Raw genomic sequence first — 24,463 nt, 5'->3', positions numbered from 1 at the left:
GAGTCCTGGATATGATTTTTCTTAAGTATTAGAGATTTTTCAGTTTTAAAGTGAAAGTGAAGGAATTGACAGTAAAGTATGGAAAGAGTCCAAATATCTTTCAGCTGATAAATGGATAAAGAAGAAATGGTATGTAGATACACGATGGAATATTACTCAGCTATCAAAAAAGAATGAAATCATGCCATTTGCAATTACATGGATGAAACTAGAGTATATTATGCTAAGTGAAGTAAGTCAGAGAAAGACAAATATCATAAGATTTCACTCATGTTGAATTTAAGAAACAAAGCAAATGAACATAGGGGAAGGAAAGGAAAAATAAAATAAGATAAAAGTAGAGAGGGACCAAACCATAAGAGACTCTTTAACTGTAGAGAACAAACTGAGGGTCAGTGGTAGGAGGTTGGGGGGATGGGGTAAATGGGTGACGGGCATTAAGGTGGGCACTTGTCAGGAGCACTGGTGTTACATGATGGATCACTGAAACTAATACTATACTATATATTAATCAATTTGAATTGAATTAAAATCTTGGGGAAAGATCAAATAAAAATAAAATGAAAGTGGATGAATGAGAAAATAAGTATAACAAAGTTTTATGTATCTCCCTTATAAAGTAGGATTTTATGGGTTTTTCTTGAATAAAGCAAGAAAGTTGTGTTAATATTTATTGTTAAAACTTTCCCCTTATTTTGTCTAGTCACCTTGCAAACAACTCTGTGTCAAACATAGAAGTAATTTGGTAGTTTGTTTTTAAAACTCATCATGGTAAGGTATTTTTCACTTTTAAAACAATTGAGGTATGATTTACATAACAATAAAACACAGATTTATATACTTAAATTTTTATATACCTAAATACTAAAATTGATGAATTTTGACATGTGATTCACTTGTGTAACCAGCACCCCCCTAAAAAACAAAGATTAAGAATATCTCTTAAGGGGCATCTGGGTGGCTCAGTAGGTTAAAGCCTCTGCCTTCGGCTCAGGTCATGATCTCAGGGTCCTGGGAACAAGCCCTGCATCCCCGCATTGGTCTCTCTGCTCAGCGGGGAGCCTGCTTCCCCTTCTTTCTCCTGCCTCTCTGCCTACTTTTGATCTCTGTCTGTCAAATAAATAAATAAAATCTTAAAAAAAAAAAAGAGTATCTCTTAATACCTTACAAAGTTTTCTATGTCTCTGTCCAACCAATTACTTTCTAATTCTTACCTTTCCTTCACTCCCTATCCCTAGCAATCACTTTTTGATTTCTGTCACAATGGCTTAGGTTTTGTCTGTTTGACTTCTTTCACTCAGCATGTTTTTGAGATTCATTTGTGTTATTGCATAGGTATTTGTTTTTATTGGTAGGTGGTGTTCCATTGAGGAATATATCATAGTTTACTTATGCATTCTCCTATAGATGGATATTTAAGTTATTTCCCATTTGGGACAGTTATAAATAAGGTTTCTGTGAATGTTCTTGTACAAGTTTTTTATGTCATGCATGTTTTTATTTCTTTGTGGTAAATATCTAGGAGAATAATCACATTGTTGTAGAAAGATATATATTTATCTTTTATAACAGTCTTTCAGATAGTTCTCTAAGTGGCTAGTGCCATTTTACACTTTGACCAAGAGTGTATGGGACTTCTAATTATTCCCTGTCTTTGTCAACACTTGGTATGGTCAGTCTTTTTGATTTTGGCCATCCTAGTAGGTGTGAAATAGTGTCTCAGAGTGTTTTTTATTTGCATTTCCCTGACAGTTAATGATGTTGAGTAACTTTCATGTATTTATTGTCCATTTATGTATCTTTGTTTTTTAATGTAGCTTTTCAACTCTTACTCATATATTTAGTGTTTAATAATGACTTGGGAGTGCTTTATATATTCTGGACACAAGGCCATTTATGTACCTCAAATATTTTCTGTGGTTTGCCTCATTATTTTCTAAGTAATGTCTATTGATGGCTTGGATTTTTTAGTTTTGATGAGGTAATTTACCTTTTTTTTTTTTTTTCCGGAAAATGCTTTTTGTGTTCTAAGAAGTCTTAGCCTATGCCAAGGTTACAATGATAGTTAAATGCTTCTTCTAGAAGTTTGTGGTTCTGACTTTTTATGTTTAGATTTCATTTCTAATTTTTTTAATCTCCAATTAATTGTTGTATATGGACTGCAGAATGGGTAGAATGAGATGATCATTTGCTATTTTTTTCTTTAGAGTTTCATTTTTTTCCATATAGTTACTCATTTAATAATTGTAATTCATAAAAAAAAATCATCATGACCAAGTGGGGCCATCAATGTACTTTACCTCATTAACAAAATAGAAAAAAGAATCATATAGATCATCTCAATAGATGCAGAAGAAACAGCTGACAAAATTGAATACTATTCATGATAAAAGTTCTCATAAAACTGAGCATAAACAGCAACCTCCTAAATTTGAAAAAGGACATCTGTGACAAAAGCATACTTTCCCGCACCAATATCAAGAACAAGGATAGAATGTCTTTTCTTACCACTAATATTCAAGATTGTATTAGAAATCTAAGCTAGGTAAATAAGGCAGGAATAATAAAAGGCATAAAGATAGGGAGGAAAAGAAATAAAACTTCCTTTATTCATAGAAGACATGGTTGTATGCATAAAAATATTACAGAATCTAAAAAATAATACAGAATCTGTAAAAAAAAAAAAAGGCTACTGGAACTAATAATTGAATTTAGTAGGGTTAACTGGTTTCAGGATGCAAGGTCAATGTACTACGTACTTGTATATGTTAACAATTAGAAAATAAAAATTTTAACAACATTTACAATAGCATATAAAAAATACCTAGAAATAAATGAATACTGAGATATGTTCATAGGTTGGAAAACTCAGTATTGTTACAAAACGCATTCTCCCCAAATTGATCAATAGATTTAACACAGTCCCAACCAAAATCCTAGAAGGAAAGAGTTGAAACACTTTTTTTTAAAATTTAGATGGAAATTCAGAGGATCTAGAATAGCCAAAACAATCGGGAAAAAAGAAAAATGTTCGTCCAGCATACCTGACTTTTAAGATTTTGATAAAGCTACAATAATCAAATCATTGTTACATTGACATTATGAAAAAGGTTCCAAGTCAATTCAGTGATGACGGATAAGACTTGACTCTCTCTTCTGTTAATGGAGGTTGAAATGGAAGCAAATTCCTGTGGTTTGTGAATATTAGAAATAGGGATGCATTAATTGGGGTTTTCACCATGTCATATTGATGTTTATGACTAATGGAAATGCCAAGAACTGTTGTCATTCTTCTAAAAATAATATAAATACTACAGATTAGCAATTTCTACCTTCCTGAAAAAGTATTTAAAATAATTTTGGTAATGTAGCAATAACTAATATGATTCTAAGAAAGACACCCCTTTCAATTTAGTTGAGCTAATGAATGAGTGCAAATGCATATAAAATACTGTGCTGGGGCTAAGTATTTAATTGGAGAATACCTGGCCCTTGTTTTCAGAGGATGAATGGTGTACTGGTGAAGTGGACCCTGTGTAGGGACCTATCACAAGTCATTCAGTGATCTGTGCTTCATTGGATATATAAATGAAACATGGGAATATGCAGAGGGAGAAGTGTTTGAGGAAATCAGGGAAAAACTAGATCAAGAGTGTGATATTTGATCTAGGTATATGGAATTTGAATATATATATTTGAATAGATAATATTACAGCAGAGTAAACAGACATCATAAGTTAAGATGAGTTGCTATCTGATATATATTGGGTTAATAGTAGGAGACGAAGGTAAAGTTGTTAATTGCCTCAGGTTAAGAAAGCTTGAATCCTTGCCAAACAGTTGGAACTTATTCTTGTCAGATAGGAACCTATTATGTTTTTTGAGCATGAATCTATACATTAAAAGATAATTGACGGGGTGCCTCAGTGGTTGAGTCAGTTAAGAGTCTGCTTTCGGCTCAGGTCATCATCTCAGGGTCCTGGGATCAAGCTCCACATTGGACTCCCTGCAAGGAATCTTCTTCTTCCTCTCCCTCTGTGTGTGCTCTTGCTCTCCCTCTCTCTCTCTCTCTCAAGTAAATAAAATCTTAAAAAGAAAAAAAAAAAGAAAAAAAAACATTTAAAAAATAATTGACAAGAATGTATGGAAAATATTCAAATAAAGGCAGAGTGTCCTCTTAGGCTATTAAAATACTCAATAAGGCCAAAGGAAGGTATAAATTTCAGATCCCCATTTATACAGTTGTGCATATACATACATATAGTGGAAAAAGTGTCCTTTCTCATTGATTTCCATTAAGAACTCAGAGGTATGAGAATGTACTGAATATAAAAAATTACTTTAACAATTTGATCGTTAGTTAAGGTTCTTTGGTATGAGTAACAGAAACTAGTTCTGGCTGGCTTAAGCAAAAAGGAATTTATTGGCTATCAGAGGATCCCTTGGAATCCAGCACAGAATTGAACAATAAAACTCCAGGAACAGCAGAAGTTCTGAGAACAATAGCAGGAGTTGGTGTAACTTCTCTCAATTCCACTTATCTCTTCCTTCAACCCTCAGTCCTGTGACTCAGTTTATAATTCTAAATTTTGGGAAGAGAATCTCTGTTGAGTTTCAGCACAGGTGCTTGTCTCTGGAGAGAGGCAGTGGGTTTCTAATATCAGAAATATTCAGGATGGGGACAGGCAGTCCCTGCTTAAGATAGGTTTACCATGTGTGTAAATGTTAGTGAAAATTCTGTTGAGATGTGGTACTTGGTTATTTATTTGGTGTGTCACTGATCTAAACCTGTTTTAGATGCCATCCTTAAACTGGGGGTGCATAGGCGGCTCAGTTGTTTGGGTGTCAGGCTCTTGATTTTGGCTCAGGTCATGATTTCAGGGTGCTGGGATCAAACTCCGTGTTGGGCTTTGCGCACAGTGCAGAATCTGCTTATCCCTGTCTGTCTGCTGCTTCCCCAGCTCAAATGAGCACTCTCGCTTACTCTCTCTCTCAAATAAATAAATAAAATCTTAAAAAAAAATTTACTGTAACTCAGGTGCTTTTTTAGTTATAATTCTGATCCTAGATTTGCAGACTGTAAAGGTGTCAGGGTGTCTTTCACATTTTTGCAAGCTTAGGGTTCTTCTGTTTCTCCTTATTTTAATTGACCAACTTGCTAAAAACAGGAAATATTAGTCCTCTAATTACTAGTTTCTATAAGCTAGTAGTAGAGCTTTAAAATGATCTGATTGGAAATAATCTGATAATAGCAGTGTCATAATAATTAACATTCAGTAAGTACATACAATGACCTGCAATTTTCTAAGTACTTTCTGTATTATTTTATTTAATTTTAATCACCCTATGATGAAGAAATTGTTCAGAGCACTTTACATGTATTAACTGATTTATTCTGTAACACAAAATGAAGTTAGTAATATTATCCCCCATTTTACAGATCAGGAAATGGATATGGAAGAGAAGTGCATAATCACCTAAAATCACTTAGCAAGTAAGTGGTGGGATCTATCCGAGTGTATGCTTTAGTCTTCACATTTTTCTTCCCTAGGACATCTCTGATTCTCTACCCTCACCTTGTCCCCAGTGAGAATTCAAGGTTTGCTTTTCAGCCTTCCCAGAGCATGTGATTTCTGCTTTCATTTGGGTACATTACAGGTGGTACATTTTTATTTGGTAGCATACTTTGTTATTTTTTTAAACATATCTCCCTAACTAGGGTATTAACTCATCAAAGACAGAGACCATCTCTTAATTGTTTTTCTATTTTCAGCAAGTAATAAATATTAATTAAATTGAATTTAATTATAATAAATTTCAGTTAAATTGAATTTAATGTCCTGTTCAAACTTAGTCTCTAAGTTAGCCAGGCATTTTGTGAATAAACGATTTTATTAATTCTTTTTATTATGAATATTCCTTGTTTAATGATCCCAACTCTGTTCTATTCTTGATCTTATAAATTCCATGTCTTACTTTAAGAAAGTATTTATATAAAATCTCTTCCTTAGGTTTTTCCAGAGCAGTACTGTCCAATGAAATTTTTTTTTTTAGGGGCACCTGGGTGGCTCAGTGGGTTAAGCCTCTGCCTTCAGCTCAGATCATGATCCTGTGGAATTGAGCCCCGCATTGGGCTCTCTGCTCAGCAGGGAGCCTCCTCCCCCCCCCCCCCCCGCCTCTCTGCCTACTTTGATCTGTCTGCCAAATAAATAAATAAATAATCTTTAAAAAAATGTTAAAAAAAACTTTTTTTTAATATGGGCATATTCTGTACCATTTATTAAGTGGTTACCGATGGCTGCTGAGCGTTTGAAATGTGGCTAGAGTATGACCAAGGACCTGAGTTTGCAACTTGAAATAGCTACATGTGGCTGTTGACCTCCTTATTAGTGCAGCTCCAAAGAGCAGAAAGGAATCTAGAACCTAATAGCACCCTTGCACCTCCTGCCTAGCCACCAGATAAGGCACTCACCTGGAGAGGACTAACACTGTAAAATCTGTTCGGCTCAAAGTTAATTAGTTTCTAAATAACTTAAGCATTAAAAAAGTAAAACATTCAAGTTATTAAATATTTACATGGGATCCAGGCCACCCATTCCATTTAGAGAGAAAATCATTAGCTTGTGGTTTTTGCCTTTATAGCAGCACTTAGTGTAATACTAGAGAGTAGAATTGTATAAAATCCTAACATTTTTCCCTGCCCCCCAAGTTTATAGTTTATTAATAGTAAAGATGTTTTAAAAGAAAAAATAACATCTTCCTTTTATTTTAATATAGTCTGCCTCTGACTCCTGGTAATGGCAGTCAAACATCTAGTTAGGCATGTTCATTCAGTTTCAGTAATGGTAACTGGAGTTAGAAATATTGGTTCATGCATTTTGAGTAAAAAATGCCTTTTGAAACTAGCAATATTGAGCTTTCTGAGAAAGTATATAAAACCTAGTTTTTTGTTTTGTTTTGTTTTAAGGTGCCCCCAAACCCAGTTTATTAAATAAATGATTATTCAAATTATTGAGTAGATTATTATTAATGTTTTTGCATTATAATTTTAAGTCTGAAATTGTTAATAAATATAAATTTTTTAATTGAAGGATAATTGAAATACAATTTCATATTAGTTTCAGCATACAGCATAGTAACTCAGTATTTATATACATTGCAAAGGGATCACCATAATAAGTCTGGTTACATAAAGTATAAATCTTAAAAACAACTTTAGAAGGTTTTTGTCTTTCCTTTTTTTTCTTTTCTAATTCTTATTCATAATGTATGAGAGAGTCTCAAATGTTGAATTTAAAGTCTTTAGCTAGGTTGTATGTTGAATTTAAACTGTTGGTTTACTCTCAGATTAACCTTCTCTTTGCATGTCTTTCCCCCCAATTGATTGTACATATGAAAGTCAAGCAAATTAAATGTGTATATGTATATAATATATAATGTGTACAAAAGTGCATGTATATATGCACATACACATATATATGTATGTATATATAATATGTACACACATCCTTGTGACAATAAAAGTTGGGATAGGGACAGCTGGGTGGCTTGGTTGTTAAGCGTCTGCCTTTGGCTCGGGTCATGATCCCAGGGTCCTGGGATCAAGCTCCACCTCGGGCTCCTTGCTCTATAGGAAGCCTGCTTCTCCCTCTCCCACTCCCCCTGCTTGTGTTCCCTCTTTCACTGTGTCTCTCTCTGTCAAATAATAAATAAAATCTTTAAAAAAAATAAAATAAAATAAAAGTTGGGATAATCATGAGTTGCTGCATACAGAATAACAAATAGGGGAAACAAAGCCAATTGAATTTTATTTAAACTTGTTTCTCCTGATTAATCATCTTTAAGAGTTCAGAAGACTCAGGGAAAGTTTGTGAAAGAAATCATAGACTTTGGCCTTCATTACAGTCATAGGCTATCTCTTTATAGTAGCCAAAGTTTGCTTTTTTATTACTTTATGCCTTCAGAGCTATAGTATATTATGTTAGTATAGTATGTTATTTTTTAGCAGTGTTCACTTTTAAGTTTTAAGGGGAAGACTTTTTAAAAAGCTACTAGAAATTCTCCTGAATTACAGTTCTCAAAGATCTTTTTACCATCCCTGGACTTATACCATGATATGACTTGAACAGGTCTTTTTCTTTCTTTTTTGTGTTTGCAAATCAGTATTTAGTTTTTTGAAAGGCTAAAAGAGTCACATGGTTTAAAATCAAAATCTGTGAAAGTAAAAGTTTCTTTTCCATCCGATCTTGCATTTGCCCATCCTTTCTTCCCTTGCAAAACACCTGTACATACACAAAACAGCTAGCAACTGTGTCCCTTTCCAGTTTTATGCATACTAAGGCAAATATTGAATCTTGTGCCTGCTGTTGTACACAAATGTTAACATACTGTACCTTCCATTTTATAGCTTGCTTTCTTCTCACGTACCAATATTGCTTGAGAATTTTTGTCATTTCTTAGAGCCTCTTCATTCTTTTTTTTTTTAGCAGCTGTATAGTATTTCATTGTATAGCTGAATTTAATGAATTGAGTGGTTATTTTTCTTGATGACCTAGAAAATTCCAGTTGCTTGAATAATTTTGGATAATATTAAGGTTCTGAATATCTGAATTAACAAATGTAAGATTTGAAGTATTCCAGTGATTTTGATGGGAGGCTTTCTAAATGTGTTACTCTTTTAGCATGGTTTAGTAAAATAGACCAAACACATTATTAAACTTATTTTAACTTCTGTATGATAAATCAGGTCATCTATATGAACAGTTTGGGTTCCATATATTTTATTATGCTATGTTTCCTTGCTCCAAAGGAAATGCATCATTATTGTAGGATACGAATTGTCATATCATGCTTTATCTTATGAATTTATTCATTTTGCCTATGGTTAAGACAACTTTATTAGGGTTATTGCCAGTTAGTTATAGCTCTTCTTTCACAGTGTATATTATCTTTGTTTATGTAATTTCTCATTCCTGTTAATTATTAGATACTTTTATCTCAGTATTTTGTAGATCTGTTACTGTTTTATATAAGCAAGATTGTTTGAGTAATGCTTGCCTATATTTTCTGAGTATGTGGGTTCAATTGCAGAGGATTTATGGTAGATCTGCTGTCCAGTAGCACTCAACTAGACCTCCTTTCAGAGAATTATTATTAGTACCTATGTATGCTCGTGGGAAAACTCTTGTATTAGGTACATCAGAGATCATAATTTTTCCTATTCCAAGTGTGTGTTTATTTATTTATTTATGTTGAAGTATAGTTGACATACAATCTTATATTAGTTTCAGGTGTACAACATATGCTCACCACCAAAAGTGTAGTTACCATCTATCACCATACAACGTTATTACAATATTATTGACTATATTCCCTGTTTCTTTTTTAATGAGCTTTGTTTCTCAACATGTTTGCTTCTTACAGACTTTTAAATTCTGTATTTCATTTTATTCTTTAGCATTTCCTGTCCACTTAAAAATGTTTAATCTGACCATTGGTGTAGTTTGAGAGGATTAACTACTTAAGCAGTCAACTGACTTTTGATGAGAATCTTTTTGGTAAGGCCCAGTGAAAGGAAAAACTGCTTATTACTTCTTCTGAGGTTTTGTGTGTGTGTGTGTTTTTTTTTTTTTAAGATTTTATTTATTTATTTATTTGATAGAGAGAGATCACAAGTAGGCAGAGAGGCAGACAGAAAGAAAGGCAGGCAGAGAAGCAGGCTCCCTGCCAAGCAGAGAGCCCAATACAGGGCTCAATCCAGGACCCTGAGATTGAGCCCAGCGTGGGGCTTGATCCCAGAACCCTGAGATCATGACCCGAGCCGAAGGCAGAGGCTTAACCCACCGGGCCACCGAGGCGCCCTTCTTCTGAGTTTTGATGACTGAAGCTAACTAAAGTGTCTTGTTAGGCAAACCCATGTTGCTTATTCTAATAAATAGTGGGATATTAACAGTTGGTTAAGTTTTAACACTTTTTGAGGAAGTCAGGGAAGGGATATGGTAGATGACATCTGAAGTGAGGTTTGAAAGGTGAACAGAATTAGCCAGGTAAATGGAGGGTCAGAGAGGGTGTTTTGGAGAGCACAGAATTGAAATGGAAGATCAGGGGGTGAGAGTGGGTAATGATTTAGAGAAAGACAGTCTCATGTCTCATGTGTCTTCTGTATACCATGTGATAGAGAAGAATGAGGCTGCACGAGGAGAATGAGGCTGCACATGGATTTCTTTCTGCAATTGCTAACAAATTATTTCCTCCATCATTTTGTTAAAGTTCTGCAGTGTTCAGATGACATGTAAATGTTACCTATTTCATTTTACCAGACGGAGAAGGAATCCATAAGTCAGGTCAAATGAAGATAATCAAAATAAATTCTTGCTGAAAAAGAGATGACCTGAGAGGTTGGGTTGTTGGAGCACATCTTTATGAAAGTGAAGATGTTATTACCATTAAACGGATAAAAGTATGCTGCAGTTAGTGGGGAAGTTTGCATCTCTAGTTTTGTAGCATCATAGTTACAGTAACTAGCCCTGTGCTTATCACATAGCACATGTTCATGTTCAATAGATACTTAAATGAATGACTAAAAATTTAAATACCTATGAGTAGGAATAGCTAGGAAAACAGGTTTAGGTTCAGTATTACTTTCCTGAGTTGCTCAACAATAAGAATTTTTTCCCCGCCTCAAGTTGTGAACTCTGCATTACAGCAAGCATTCAAGCAAATGTTATTTAATCATCTGTTAAGAATATTATATGAAGGATTTTTACTTTGGATAGAAGGTTGACTACAAGACTTGCAGCCCATCCATATACACACATACATACCCATTGGCCTTTCACACGTTTTTTAATTGAGTGGTTTTTTGAAGTTGCTTGGCCACAGTTTTCTTATGTGAGTAAGGTCATTGTATGTTAAAAAGTTACTACACTAACTTTAGTTAAGCAAAATGAATATCTTGACTTAGATAATTCATTTTTCTTTAGGTACAGAGTTCTCATCCTGTAATTGATGGATCATTTTCTTACCCCAGATAAGGCTGATCCGGGTTTTGTGGCCTGAAATGTAGACAATTTGGAGGGACTCTTTGAAAAAGGAATCCAAAATTAAATATAAAAACAAATAGTTATTTAGTATGAGAAAAGATCCCCCACAAAAAAAATACCGTAACCATCACAAAATCCAGAACAATAACTTACTATTATAACTTATTTATTTATTTTTTTAAAAGATTTTATTTATTTATTTGACAGACAGAGATCACAAGTAGGCAGAGAGGCAGGCAGAGAGAGAGGGAGGAGGAAGCAGGCTCCCTGCCGAGCAGAGAGCCCGATGCGGGGCTCGATCCCAGGACCCTAGGATCATGACCTGAGCCGAAGGCAGAGGGTTTAACCCACTGAGCCACCCAGGCGCCCCAACTTATTTCTGTTATTATTAATTGACTGATACACCTTGATACTTTTTCCTTCTACTTTGGCTGCATATTCATTGAACATCTCTTTACTTGACAACAATTTATATTTCTTATAGAGGGAACCTTTCCTTTTGTACACGGCTTTGCAAACTATAGCCTGCATACTAAATCTAGCGTGCTTGTGTTTGTAAATGATGTTTTGTTGGAACATATGCATCTCCAAATTATCTATGGCTGCTTTTGCAAACACATAGTGGCAGAGGTAAAAGATCAAATACCCCTTGAAGCCTAAAATATTAATCGTCTGGCACTTTACATTGAAAGAAGCTTTCTCTAGTATGTTTGCTCAAAATGTTGATAGTTGTGAAGCTGAAAGAAATTTCCTAAAACCAATTACTGGTAATAATACACCTTTAATTTCCTTTAGTTTGTTTAGAGGGTGCTTCTTGGCTGGGGAAAACTCTAGCTCTTTGATCTCAGTTGGCTGGACCACTCCCCAATCCCTAGAAGTGTCTGTGAAGTTAGGCCTTAGCATGCCACCCTCAGCAGAGCTAGACAGCACTCATTCAGACCTTTTCCTTGGGGTTAAAGATTGGGTCTGGATGCATACTGTGGTCCAAGAGGGGACAGGTTATTTGCTGGGGCTGGGCAGGTGTTGAGATAGTACATCCTTGGTGGAAGTACCAGGATCACCTACAAGGGTAGCTAGAGAGGGAGTCCCTAAGCAGGAAGCTGGGGTTGCTGCTACCTCATGTGCTCCCCAAAGGAGAATGAGCCAAACCTTGTAAGGGGCTCTTCCAAGTAAAGGACCCTGAAGCCTAAACTAAGCGACTTCATCATTGACTTCATAAATCTACCTATGTCCCCAGGACATGTAACTTACATCTGTTTGAAGTTTTTCTTTTCATAAAGATCCTTTCTTCTCATGCACTAGGGGAATCCTCTGTTTTCCACCACGACTAACTCCCCCTACACTCCCCCAAAATAAGGTAAACCAAATGGAATCAGTAGAGGAATAAAATTATATTAAGGATATATAGTTCTTTGAGAATCATTTAGATGGGATAGAGCAAAAATAAATTAGGAACTGAGATGAATCAGTGAGTAGTGTATGGTAAATATAAAATGAGCATCTGATTGTGAAATTTGTCCAGAGCTGACCAAGATGACTTTTGGCAAATAAATTGACCTTTTCTGTAAAATGAGGGGATTGGATTATACTCTGGATAAATTTATGGTGAAATGATATTGGGTTCGGGAACAGTGAAATCCTATCAATGACCCAAAGTACCTTACCTTTCCACCTTCCCTTCCCAAACTGTTATTTGGACAGGAAAGTGGTAGCATAACAAAATATATATTTTTATAATAAATAAATATGTATGTTTTATAATAAACATAAATATATAATATACTTATGTTTTTACATATGAAATATATATACCACTAATTAATATGTAATATATATTTTATGAGACATAATATACTGTATATGTAATTTACTCTCTGTATTTTATAATTTTATAATACATTTTATACACTTAACACACATATTGGTACCAGGGCTTGGGTTTCAGCTGGTAAATGTTAGCCTTATCAGCTGAGGTGGTAATCCTAGGGAACTTCTTTCCCACCTCCACGTTCATTCCCTAAAAATTGAAATCCACACTTCACGTTTTACCATAGATTTTACTGACCTTGTAAGAGAGAGGCAGACAAAGGGAAGAGGAGACAGAAGAGGGAAGAAGAAAAACTTTAAGCAGGCTTGCTTACCCTGCCGGGAAGGGAGAGGCAGAGGAGAGCAAGCCAACACCTGTTTGCTGCCCTTTTAACACAGTGTCCTCACCTATTCGCAAACATATTTCAGTCTGTAATGAGATCATTTTGACTCTCACCTTTGTCTATATATGGTTATCCTTCAAGTAGAAAATTAAGAGTACAGTAAACCTTGCCATTTGTGGTTTGTAGTATCTATAATTTTGATTGTAGGTAATGCTAAAGGTCTTTGCCACATAATTTACAGTTTTTTGATGTATGAATTTAAATCACAGGCACCATATGAGACTGATGTGTGGCTATGAATGGTTTAGTGAGTGAGCCTAGTCTCTTGTTCAGTACATATTTTTTAGTAAGGCTTTTGGATATAAAGTGCTTTGTGTCATGATCCTGGAGTCCCAGATCGAGTCCCACGTCGGGGGGGGGGGTCTGCTTCTCCCTCTGACCTTATCCTTCTCATGCACACGTGTGCGCGCACTCTCTCTCTCTCTCAAATAAATAAATAAAATCCAAAATAAAATAAAATAAAAATTATCCCAAAAAAGAAAATGCATTTGATAGTGAGAGTGAGCTCTAGAACTTTTATGATTCGTAGATTTTGGTGACTTTACTGGTAATTTTAAACACATGTTCAATACGAATGAATGGGAGGAAGGAGCTAGCACCATCTATTACAGGTTATTATTATATTAAAAATAATATGTGTATTGCCTCAAACAAACCACCTAAAAATGTTGTGACTTAAAGCAGTATCGATTTATTTTTTTATGATTCTGTGCCTTGGCGGGGTGGCTACTTTGTCACCTGTGCTCACTCATGCAGTGGCATTCAGCTGGCAGGTCTAACGGGAACTGGGCTCAGCAAAGTCAAGTAGTAGGACAGGGGCCTTGCTCTCCATATGCCCTTTTACCCCAGGATTTTAGGGCAGCAGTTCCAAGAGGGTAAGCCACGTCGCACAAGTATTTTTCAAGCTTCTACTTAATCTGCAGAGGTCCTGTTGGTCAAAGCAAGTGATACGGACAAACCCAGGGTCAGTGGGGGATGCGGGTATACCAGAACTGGGATATTAAGAGGCATCAAAAGACATTATAGAAACGATAAACCACTGTACCACATCTCCAGATTAGGTTTCCAAACTACAGGTGGCCGTCTATCTCTCTAAACCACAGAGGTGAGCTGTTTTTGATATTACTTTAATAAGAAGTCTGTAACTTCATTCCCTGCCACTCTTCTCTTTCTCAGCTCCCAAACCCCCTTAGCACTTTCCCATGGTAGGATCTTTGTTGCTAAGTCTGCATAGAATGCTGTTTCCTCTCCTCTTCCCTTCACCCCTTTGCTCACCTGACTAGTTCAGTTTTATCCTTTAGGTAAATTGTCACTTTGGGGAAACCTTTCCGTGCTGGGTAAGTTTTACATTTTTCCTGCATACTGAATTTTTCCTTTATAGCATTGTAACAGTTACTAATGTCTGTGTGCCCATTAGAGCACATTTCATGAGGACCATGCCTGTGTAATAAATTTTTTTACTCAACCTCACTTTCATTCCCACCCACCCCCATTTATCACAGTTCCATGTACTCAGTAGGTATTCAGAAAACATTTGGTAAATGAGTATGCCTAACAGTTGTTTTCTTAAACAGCTACTAAGGCCTTAAAAGACTATTTCTGCTTGATCCGTAAGACAGCAGCTGTTCTCACGTGACTCCACTTTTTTCAATGCTGAGATTCTGTTACTGCTTTCTTTTTCTTCTTCTACTCCTGCAACTTTCCTTTTTTATTTATTTTTATTTTTTTAAGGATTTTATTTATTTATTTGACAGAAAGAGATCACGAGTAGGCAGAGAGGCAGGCAGAGAGAGAGGAAAGGAAGCAGGCTCCCTGCTGAGCAGAGAGCCCCGTGCAGGGCTCAATCCCAGGACTCTGAGATCATGACCTGAGCTGAAGGCAGAGGCTTTAACCTACTAAGCCACCCAGGCATCCCCAGCTTTGCTTTTTTAAAAATCACTGTTTCTTGTGGAGTCTTCCATCTTTGATGCGTTCTTTTTTAATCTTTACCTTTTTCTATTGTTTTTTCTTTCTTTTTCTGGTTCACATTGTGGAAATTACTAGGTGATAAAATCTTTCCTTTCCAGAGTAAATTATTTGTGTTTTCTTTTCCTGGATAATTTTCTCTGGTATTCATCAATCAGGACTCCTGCTTCTGTTTTTTAAATTGCTAGATTCTGTATAGGGTTTTTTAGGTGGCCATGTAACTGAGGTGTTTTTATACTTTAATTATTTAGAAAATGGGTCCTTGAGATCACTGCATGGTTAAAGTAATTATAAGAATTCATCCAGATTCCTTGTTTAAATAATTTTTTAATTTTTAATTGAAGTATAATGAAATTATTTTTCTTACTTTTGTAATTCCTTTTATATAAAAGCTTCATATTAAAATTTCATATTCATGATACTAATGGGACATTTCACATGAATATATCATCAGAGTATTTAGGAACATATTTAAAATAGCTTTATGTAGTAAGAAAACTTGGGATGGATTTTCCTGGATTAGTTTTTAGGAACTTGGGTACACACACACACACTCACATACACACACACACACACACATACGTAAAAGCTAGAGGAGTATTTTGCCTATTAATCTAGGATATTGTGACCACAGAAAAGACTTAGTTATTCAATCATGTGATTTTCCCCCCCACACTCTGTTTATTTTGGATATTAATTGAATATATATCTTTAAAAATTATTTCCTTTGACAACATTGTGTATTTATTGGATTATTAAAATAATAATAGTTGTAGACAATTATTCACTATTAAGTCCCTTTAGTACTTATAGGCAGTTGGTTGTCAAGAATCTATAAGACATAGTATTTTCCAGTCTTTTCCCTGTTATTAACTGATTCTGTAATAAAAGAAACATCTATTTTCCGTATCTAAAATTCTTGCTCTGACCTGTTACATACCATGGTTGTTCTGATAATGTGAAAAGAATTTAAACTATAGGGGCGCCTGGGTGACTCGAGCCCCCCATCAGGCTCCCTGCTCAGCAGGAAGCCTGCTTCTCTCTCTCCCACTCCCCTGCTTGTGTTCCCTCTCTCACTGTGTCTCTCTCTGTCCAATAAATGAATAAAATCTTTAAAAAAAAATTTAAACTATAGAAGTGGCAGATATTTGTGATTTAAGTCTTACTCAGGATGAAGTTTCTTTTAACAAAGTTGGTGTCAGTATAGAAGGAATTTGAAGAAGTGGTAGTTGTCTTGGTTTTGGATCAGTGTAGGTGGTGCTTTGTATATGGACAGACAGCAGTTGCTCTGAGAAGAGAATCACCTTCCCAAAACTATTACATGGCCGTGGAAGGAGGCTGAGTCTTAAACTTTTATGAATCATTTGGGCTTTAAAATTTTTTTAATTTCAAAATAATTTCATACTTACAGAAAAGTTGCAAATATAGTACAAAGAATTCCTGCGTATCTTTCATCCAGATTTGTCAAGCATTTATAACATTTTACCAAGGTTTCTTCTTTCTGTGTATATACACATAATTTTCAGGATCACTTGAGAGTAAGTTGCCAATATGATGCCCCTTTATAATAATACTTCAAGATGCATTTCCTTTAAAAATTTTATTTATTTATGTGTGAGGGAGAAAGAGTGTATATGAGCAAGCAGAGGGGAGGGGCAGTGGGAGAGGGAGAGAGAAACTTTAACAGACTTCCCACTGAGCACAGAGCCTGATGCCAGGCTCTGCCTGCCAGGCTGCATCTCACGAACCTGAGATCAGGACCTGAGCTGAAACCAAGAGTTGGATGCTCAACCAACTCAACTGGGCCACCCAGACGTCCCTACAATGTGGATCCTAAAATCAAGGGCATTATCATAGTATTGTTATCAAAATCAGAATATGTAATTTTTAATTTAGTAAATGTTTGCTTGGAGCAAAGTATAGGTGAAAAAGTATAGTCTAGAAACTATACTTTCTATACTATGATATAGAAACTAGGTGCTTAAGAGAATTACAGTCTACTTAATGGGTAATAAATCAACATAGAAAATTATTCTGTTTTAGAATAAGGTCTGTGAGGTAATAAGATTTACACAAGGTATTCAAAAAGTTACTCTAAAAAAAAAAAGTTACTCTAGAAAGAAAGCAGAGTCACTTAACATAGGAAATCAGGGAAGTCATTCCTGACAGTGCAGAGTAAGCCTGAGAGGTAATATTAATGCCCTGTTGAAGGACAGTGGGAGGGATTTACATCCCACAATTCATCCTTTTATCTTATTTCCACCCTTGACAAAGTTCTGAGGATGAATGTGATATGGCAGTAACTTTGTACTGAAATATCAGGGATGTGTAAGATAGGATAGGTTCTTTTTTCTATAAAGTTCGTATAGTACTTTTTTCCTTTAATTAACAAATTTTAACCCTAACATTATTAGGCTTAGATTTCCCTTCCTTGGCCCTTGGCCCTCAGTTATTTTTTAATAGTACCTTCTCAGTTATGAAAGACAAGAAGTAATGGAGTTGATTAGCTGTAATTACTTTAAAGGAATGGAAGGAATGTTTTTAAAGACTTAATTAAGCCGCTGTCAACCTAGAGCTTAAGGGATAGTCACTGTTTTTATATTTCTAGCATTTATATATTAACTTTTATGTGTATAAGCTATTCTTGCATTCACTATAATTTTCCTAAATTAATCAGAAAGGGCTTTGTATATTTTTCAGACTTTGCTAGTTTAAGATAAAAGGGAGTGAAAGATACACACTTAGACTGACATATGATTGTAGCAAAATTTTGAAAACCCAGTAACTGAAAATAGCTTATGGTTAGGTGATTTCTTCAGTATTAAAATTTTATAAATTGTTTTAGAATAAGGTTTATAGTGCCAACCACATTTATGGGGAATGTTATTGAACTGTTTCGCAGGTCTTTATTTCTTAAGCATATGTTAAAAGAATTTGTTTTAAATTTATATAAATATTTAGATGTGGATTTTTAGTTTTTGTTACTTTTTTTCTTAAGCTCACATATACATTCAGTATTTTACATGTTAATATTTGGTCATTTGCAAGGGAATTTCCATAATGGAATTTCAGACTCTATTTGATAATATGTTGTTTCTTTTGCAAGCTGTCACTTCTTGTTTTTTCAGTTTAAAAAAAAAGTAAAGGATTAAAAAAAATTTATTTATTTGAGAGAGAGCATACATGGGCTTACATGCATGAGTAAGGTAGGGGAGGGGTAGGGGGAGAGGGGGACCAGCAGACTCCCTGCAGACTGGGAAACAGACACAGGTTCTATCTGATGATCCCTTAGATCATGACCTGAGCCGAAATCAAGATTTGGATGCCCTACCAAGTGAGCCACCCAGGTGCCCCTAAAAGGACTTTTTGATGTTTTTTTTTTCTTGGTATCTAGTTTCCTAGTTGTTTTTCTTTTTAGAAATGAATACATTTTGACAGCATCATACTAAAAGAGGTGTAATTTATATGAATTTGACTTAGAAAATGAATTAACTCCTCCAGTTTTGAATCCTTCAGCCTACTCTTTATACCTTTGGATAATATATGCAAAGTCCTTTTTTTTTTTTTTTTCTTTTTTAAGGTTTTAGTGTTAGAGTTTGGGGTCAGGGAGCGCAAGCAAATGATGATAGGTATTACAACTGCAGAAGAACAAAATATGTTTTGAGCAGGCCAAAGGCTTACTCAGCAGTCTTCAATATCCCTTTTTAAGCCCAGTATCCTACTATATACATTTTTTATGTTTCTAAGCAATCTTCATAATTTTTTAAATGGCTCTTGTGGAAATTTTCCTGCTGCTTTGTGTCCTATTCATGACTCTGAAATTCAAAGATGAGTTTGGTCTACAAAAAGTTAAAAACGTGGAGAAGTGTTACTTAGGAAAGTTTTTATACATAGAATTTTGGTCCCCAAAAGTACACTGATCTTATATTTTTGACTTTATTATTATAAAAGACCTACATATATATATTAGCTCTTTGGAATCCTCTTATTAAAGGAGGGCATTCCCCAGCCATAGTTAAGGAACCCTTAACTTAGAGATAACAGCTTTATCTCTAAATCTTAATGTAGTCTATTTTTTTAACAATGCCCACTATTCATTGAACTGCCCACTATTCATTGTACTATTCTTATTTAAATTATCCATCGTCTGGTTATTTAAATTCCTTTTCTAATGCATTTATAGAGATATGTCATTTCATATTCATATTATAAATAATAAATTTTTGTTGTATTTGAAATTATTTCCTTGATTTGTGGTTTTGGAGTGAAAGCACTAGATTTAGGCCAGAAAACATGATTATTATTTTCAGAGGATTTGTAACTGCTGTGTATCACTCTTAATGGAAACTAAAATCGAATAGTTACATCCAAGATTATAACACACACACAAAAAACTTTAGAAGTAAACTAGAGTTTCCATATTCTCATGATGCTGTCATGAGGGAGGTGGCAACATGGTAAAACTTAATGTGCTGTGTTCCTTGCTTGTAGCAATTAGCTTTTCTCTTATACATCTAAAAGGGTACTAGTTAGGTATATCCTTGGGAAAATTAGTACAATAATAACTGATAATTCTTTATATCTTCAGTATAGCTCTCAAGCATGGCCATGTGCAAGTCACTTAATATCTTTTTTCCCTCAGTTTTGCCCTCTTTAAAAAAGATGATATTAGACGGGTGCCTGGGTGGCTCAGTTGGTTAAGCACCTGCCTTTGGCTCAGGTCATGATCCCAGCGTCCTGGGATTGAGCTTGCATTGGGCTCCCTGCTGAGTGGGGAGCCTGTTTCTCCCTCTCCCTCTGCCTGTCGCTCCCTTGCTTGTGTTCTTTCTCTCTCTTTGTTAAATAAATAAATTCTTCAAAAAAAATTTTAAAAAGATGATATTAGAATCTGCCTTCTAGGATAATGATATGTTCAGAATGTCTAGCACTATAATTAGTACCTTCAAATCTTGCTTTCAAGTTTGATTTAGTACCATACTAAAGTAATTAACTGCTATATGGATGTCAGCCTTTACTAACACTACTACTTCATTACTTAAGTGTTCACAGTATTGGAAAGTGGTATAGTAGTCCTCCCTCACGCATGGTTTTGCTCTCCACAGTTTCAGTTACGCACGGTCAGTCAACTGCTGTTTGGAAGCAGATGATCCTCCTTCTGACATATTGTCGGAAGGTCAGTAGTAGCCTAACACTATGTTATAATGCCTACTCCATTCACCTCACTTCATCCGCTCACATAGGTGTGTTTTATCGTCTAACATCATCACAAGAAGGATGAGTATAGTACAATAAGATATTTTGAGAGAGATCCCACATTCACATGACTTTTATTACAATAGTTATAACAGTTGTTTTACTTTTTGTTATTTTTAATCTCTTTGCCTAATTTATAAATTAAACTTCATCATAGATATGTAGGAAGAAACATAGTATATATGGGATTTGTACTGTCTGCAGTTTCAGGCATCCACTGGGGAGTCTTGGAATGTACGCCCGATGGATAAAGGGGAACTACAGGATCTGAAGTCATAAATTGCCTGCATTGGAACTCTGCCACTTTGCTGTGTGATTTGAGGCAGATTATTTATTCCTTTAACGTTGGGTTTTGCAAGCATTAAATGAGATTATAATAGTAATACATTTAAATGGAGTTGTATTTAAAAGTACCTAATACAATTTTTTTTTTTAATTTATTTATTTGACAGAAATCACAAGTAGGCAGAGAGGCAGGCGGGGCGGGAGCAGGGAGCAGGTTCCCTGCTGAGCAGAGAGCCCGATGTGGGGCTCAATCTCAGGACCCTGGGATCATAACCTGAGCCGAAGACAGAGGCTTTTAACCTACTGAGCCACCCAGGTGCCCCCCTAATACAATTTTTGTCACATTCTAAGCATCAGTAAATGTTTGCTTTCTGTAGTTATGTTTAGTGCAGTTATTGTATTGTTTACTACTGTTTGAGAAATTACTTCAAAAAGTAATGGCTTAAAATAACAACAAATGTTTATCATCTCCTTGTTTCTGTGGGACAGGGAATCAGGAGCGGCCTAGCTGGGTGGTTCTGGTTGGATGTCTCTTATGAAGTTTCAGTGAAGATGTCAGAGGTGCTGTGGTCATCTGAATGTTATTTTGAACCTAATGGTTATACATTTTATATTTTCCAGACTATGTCTTCAGCAGTGGTACAGTTATATGCAGCAGATCGTAACTGTATGTGGTCAAAGAAGTGCAGCGGTGTCGCTTGTCTTGTTAAGGACAATCCACAGAGATCTTATTTTTTAAGAATATTTGATATTAAGGTGAGTTTTATTTCCACTTTAAACTGTAGGTAAATAGGTTTTTTAACCTCAGTTATAATTATTTATATATTTAAATATATTGTTATGTATATAATTTTTGTTCATCTTGTGTGTATTTTTTAAATTATACTTAATATTTGAAGAGTGAGGCTTGCTTTTAGAAAATGAAGCATGGGCATTGCAACCAAACAGGAATAGGTTGTAAGCCAGAACATGAATAGTTCCCTGTTTTATCTTTCTACAGCCACTACACATTAAAGGATTTTTCGTTTTTGTTTTTGCTTTTAATACCTTTACATCTTGGGCTTTCTCTGTATTCTCTCTTTTTCTACTGGTACTCCTTTATTCCAAGCATATATAATCCTTTCAGGGAACTATAAAAGTATATTTTAGTTTAGTATATACTGTTAATTACTTCAGTCTAGGTTTAAAGCATGATACACTACCTATAATAATGTATTTGCAACTTATACCTATGTTGAGACAACAGTAACAATGTTCAGTTTTTCACAGCTTTGTACCTCACACATTCAAACACAAATCCACATTGTTCTAGATTGGATGCCCATTCTCAGGGATTCACCCTCTTACAGTTACTGTAGAAGTAATTACCTTTGTGCAGAGATGAAGTCTCCATTTATCTTTTGAAACCTTTTCTGTAGGGGACCCCCGGGTGGCTCAGTCTGTTAAGCGTCTGCCTTTAGCTCAGGTCATGATCCCAGTTTCCTGGGATCAAGTCCCTCATTGGGCTCCTTGCTCAGCAGGGAACCTGCTTCTCCCTCTGCCTGCCTCTTTCTCTCTCTAACAAATAAATAAATTAAAAAAAAAAAAAAAAAACCTTTTCTATAGGTAGGCTTTTATAATATCTGTATGTGGCAATAAGTATAATGGAATAATTACCAAAAAATTTTTTTTGAACTCTCCTGGATGATACTTAAGGATAGATAGATTGTAATTAAACTGTTTTACTTCTCTGGGCCTTGGCTTATTTATTTGTAAAAGGGGAGAACCATTTGGGTCTATTGCAAAGTGTTTCCCTGAGATTAAATAAGATTTAAGTTACTGTACTTTATAACTTTGTGCTTCTTAACATCTACTTCTCCATACCACAAGATGTGGCATACTTCCGTGAGCAGTGGCTTACTGTGGCAGTGATTCTGGGGGATAGGGAACACATGCAGAGTTTGAAAGAAGCTGTTTAGTTGTTGTTGTTGTTGTTTTTTTTTTTTTTGTTAACATACTTCTCATCACCAGTGAGAAGCACTATTCAGAAATCAAGTGCACATAAAGCTTCACTGAGAAGAAAGGAATTGCATTGTATGTGTATATAGTGTTTTCTAAATATTTTTAAGTCATGGTCTTGGTAGAACCTTGCTTTTGAAATAGGACAATACTTAAATTTCCCTAACCATTTACTTCTAATTTTAGATAACCATTGCTGAATACTTTCACTTAGCCACCTTTGGTAGTAGGTTAATTATATTTCTTCTACTGTAGCCGTAGATAAGACAATCCAGTCATCTGTGATTCTCTTAACCATACTTTAACCTTGGTGCACTTTAATTATCAGTCTCTTTCTGCACATGATTGACACTAACTACCCTTAACCAGTATTTAATTAGAGGGCCACTATGTAAAAGTTAGGAATTCAAAAATTGTTAATGAATAGTACAGAGAGGGTATATTTGACCCTCCCAGCATCTACAAAATTGAGGAAAAGAGCATGAAATGTTCCTGTAATATTTGATGGCACACAGTCTATTACTGACGGAACTATGCATTGATAATCAGTGCATGTACAACGGTATTCTAGTCCTTCTGTCTAACATTGATGATCTAGTAATTGTTCTAGGTTAGTATTTGACTGAGTAACTATATTTGGGAATACAAGGCTAATGAGATAGTGTCTTAACATACTGACTTAAACTCATTTGATATGTAGTTTTTTGAAAGAAAAATCCAAAATTTACTCTTTTGTTAAGAAATTACTGATTAAATTATATGTTATTTATGTTTTATACATGTGTGTTTTCTGTGCATGTATAAGCTATTGTTAATGTAAATAATTCCCTGAATATGAGTCATCTATCTTGTTTTATTCCTGGAGATTATCTTTTTGGTAACTCTTATTTTAACCTTTTTCTAGGATGGGAAACTATTGTGGGAACAAGAGCTATACAATAACTTTGTATATAATAGTCCTAGAGGATATTTTCATACCTTTGCTGGAGATGTAAGTCATATTTTTTTATTGCCCTGTTTAATGTAATTTTTTTTGTTTGTTCATCTGGTTCTTGTTTTCTTTAAGACTTTATTTATTTATTTGACAGAGAGAGAGAGACAGTGAGAGAGGAAACACAGGTAGGGAGAGCGGGAGAGGGAGAACAGGCCTCCCACTCCACAGGCTCCCAGGGAGCCCGATGTGGAGCTCGATCCCATAATTGTTTTAATACTTGTTTGTGGAAGCATTCATGAGCTTTCCGTGTAAACACTGTATAAAGTAAAAATAATTATTTTACCCTTAAAAGGGTAAAATTATTTTACCCTTTAAAATTATTTTACCCATAGGGGCACCTGGGTGGCTCAGTCAGTTAAGCATCTGCCTTCTGCTCAGATCATGATCCTGGAGTCCTGGGATCGAGCCCTGCATCAGGCTCCCTTTGGGAAGCCTTTTCTCCCTCTCTCACTCCCCCTGCTTTGTGTTCTCTCTCACTGTCTCTCTTTCTCTGTCAAATAAATAAATAAAATCTTAAAAAAAAAAAAAAAAAAGCTTTTTCACAGTATAGCTGAATAGAAGAAATGGCTTAGATTTTAAAGGGCCAAAAAAAAAAAAAAAAAAGTTTCCAAAGAGTACTATAAATATAATTTGCTGTGTAGAAAAGAAATTTGTTTTTTTTTGTCATCTTTGTCTTTAGACAGCTTTATCTTTCTGGGATTTAGTGTTCTTATGTA

The 24,463-nt window shown here is 35.1% G+C and overlaps 1 protein-coding gene across 2 annotated transcripts in view; it reads left to right on the top strand.

Annotated features, from left to right (window-relative positions):
* Positions 1-24,463, top strand: part of WASL (WASP like actin nucleation promoting factor) — a 65,662-nt gene that overhangs the window by 15,192 nt on the left and 26,007 nt on the right. The window contains exons 2-4 of one of the 2 annotated variants that reach the window (XM_080817993.1): positions 5,441-5,494; positions 21,377-21,511; positions 23,658-23,744. In XM_080817993.1, the coding sequence (XP_080674119.1) occupies positions 21,380-21,511; positions 23,658-23,744 (219 nt within the window). In that variant the 5' untranslated portion in view covers positions 5,441-5,494; positions 21,377-21,379. The remainder of the gene's footprint in view (positions 1-5,440; positions 5,495-21,376; positions 21,512-23,657; positions 23,745-24,463) is intronic. The other variant, XM_080817992.1, reaches the window with a different exon arrangement.

Source organism: Martes martes, assembly GCF_963455335.1.
Source record: "Martes martes genome assembly, chromosome: 11".
In the NCBI taxonomy this organism is placed as follows: domain Eukaryota; kingdom Metazoa; phylum Chordata; class Mammalia; order Carnivora; family Mustelidae; genus Martes; species Martes martes.
Note: the sequence above shows the minus strand (reverse complement) of the source record. Positions and strands in the feature narration are given on the sequence as shown.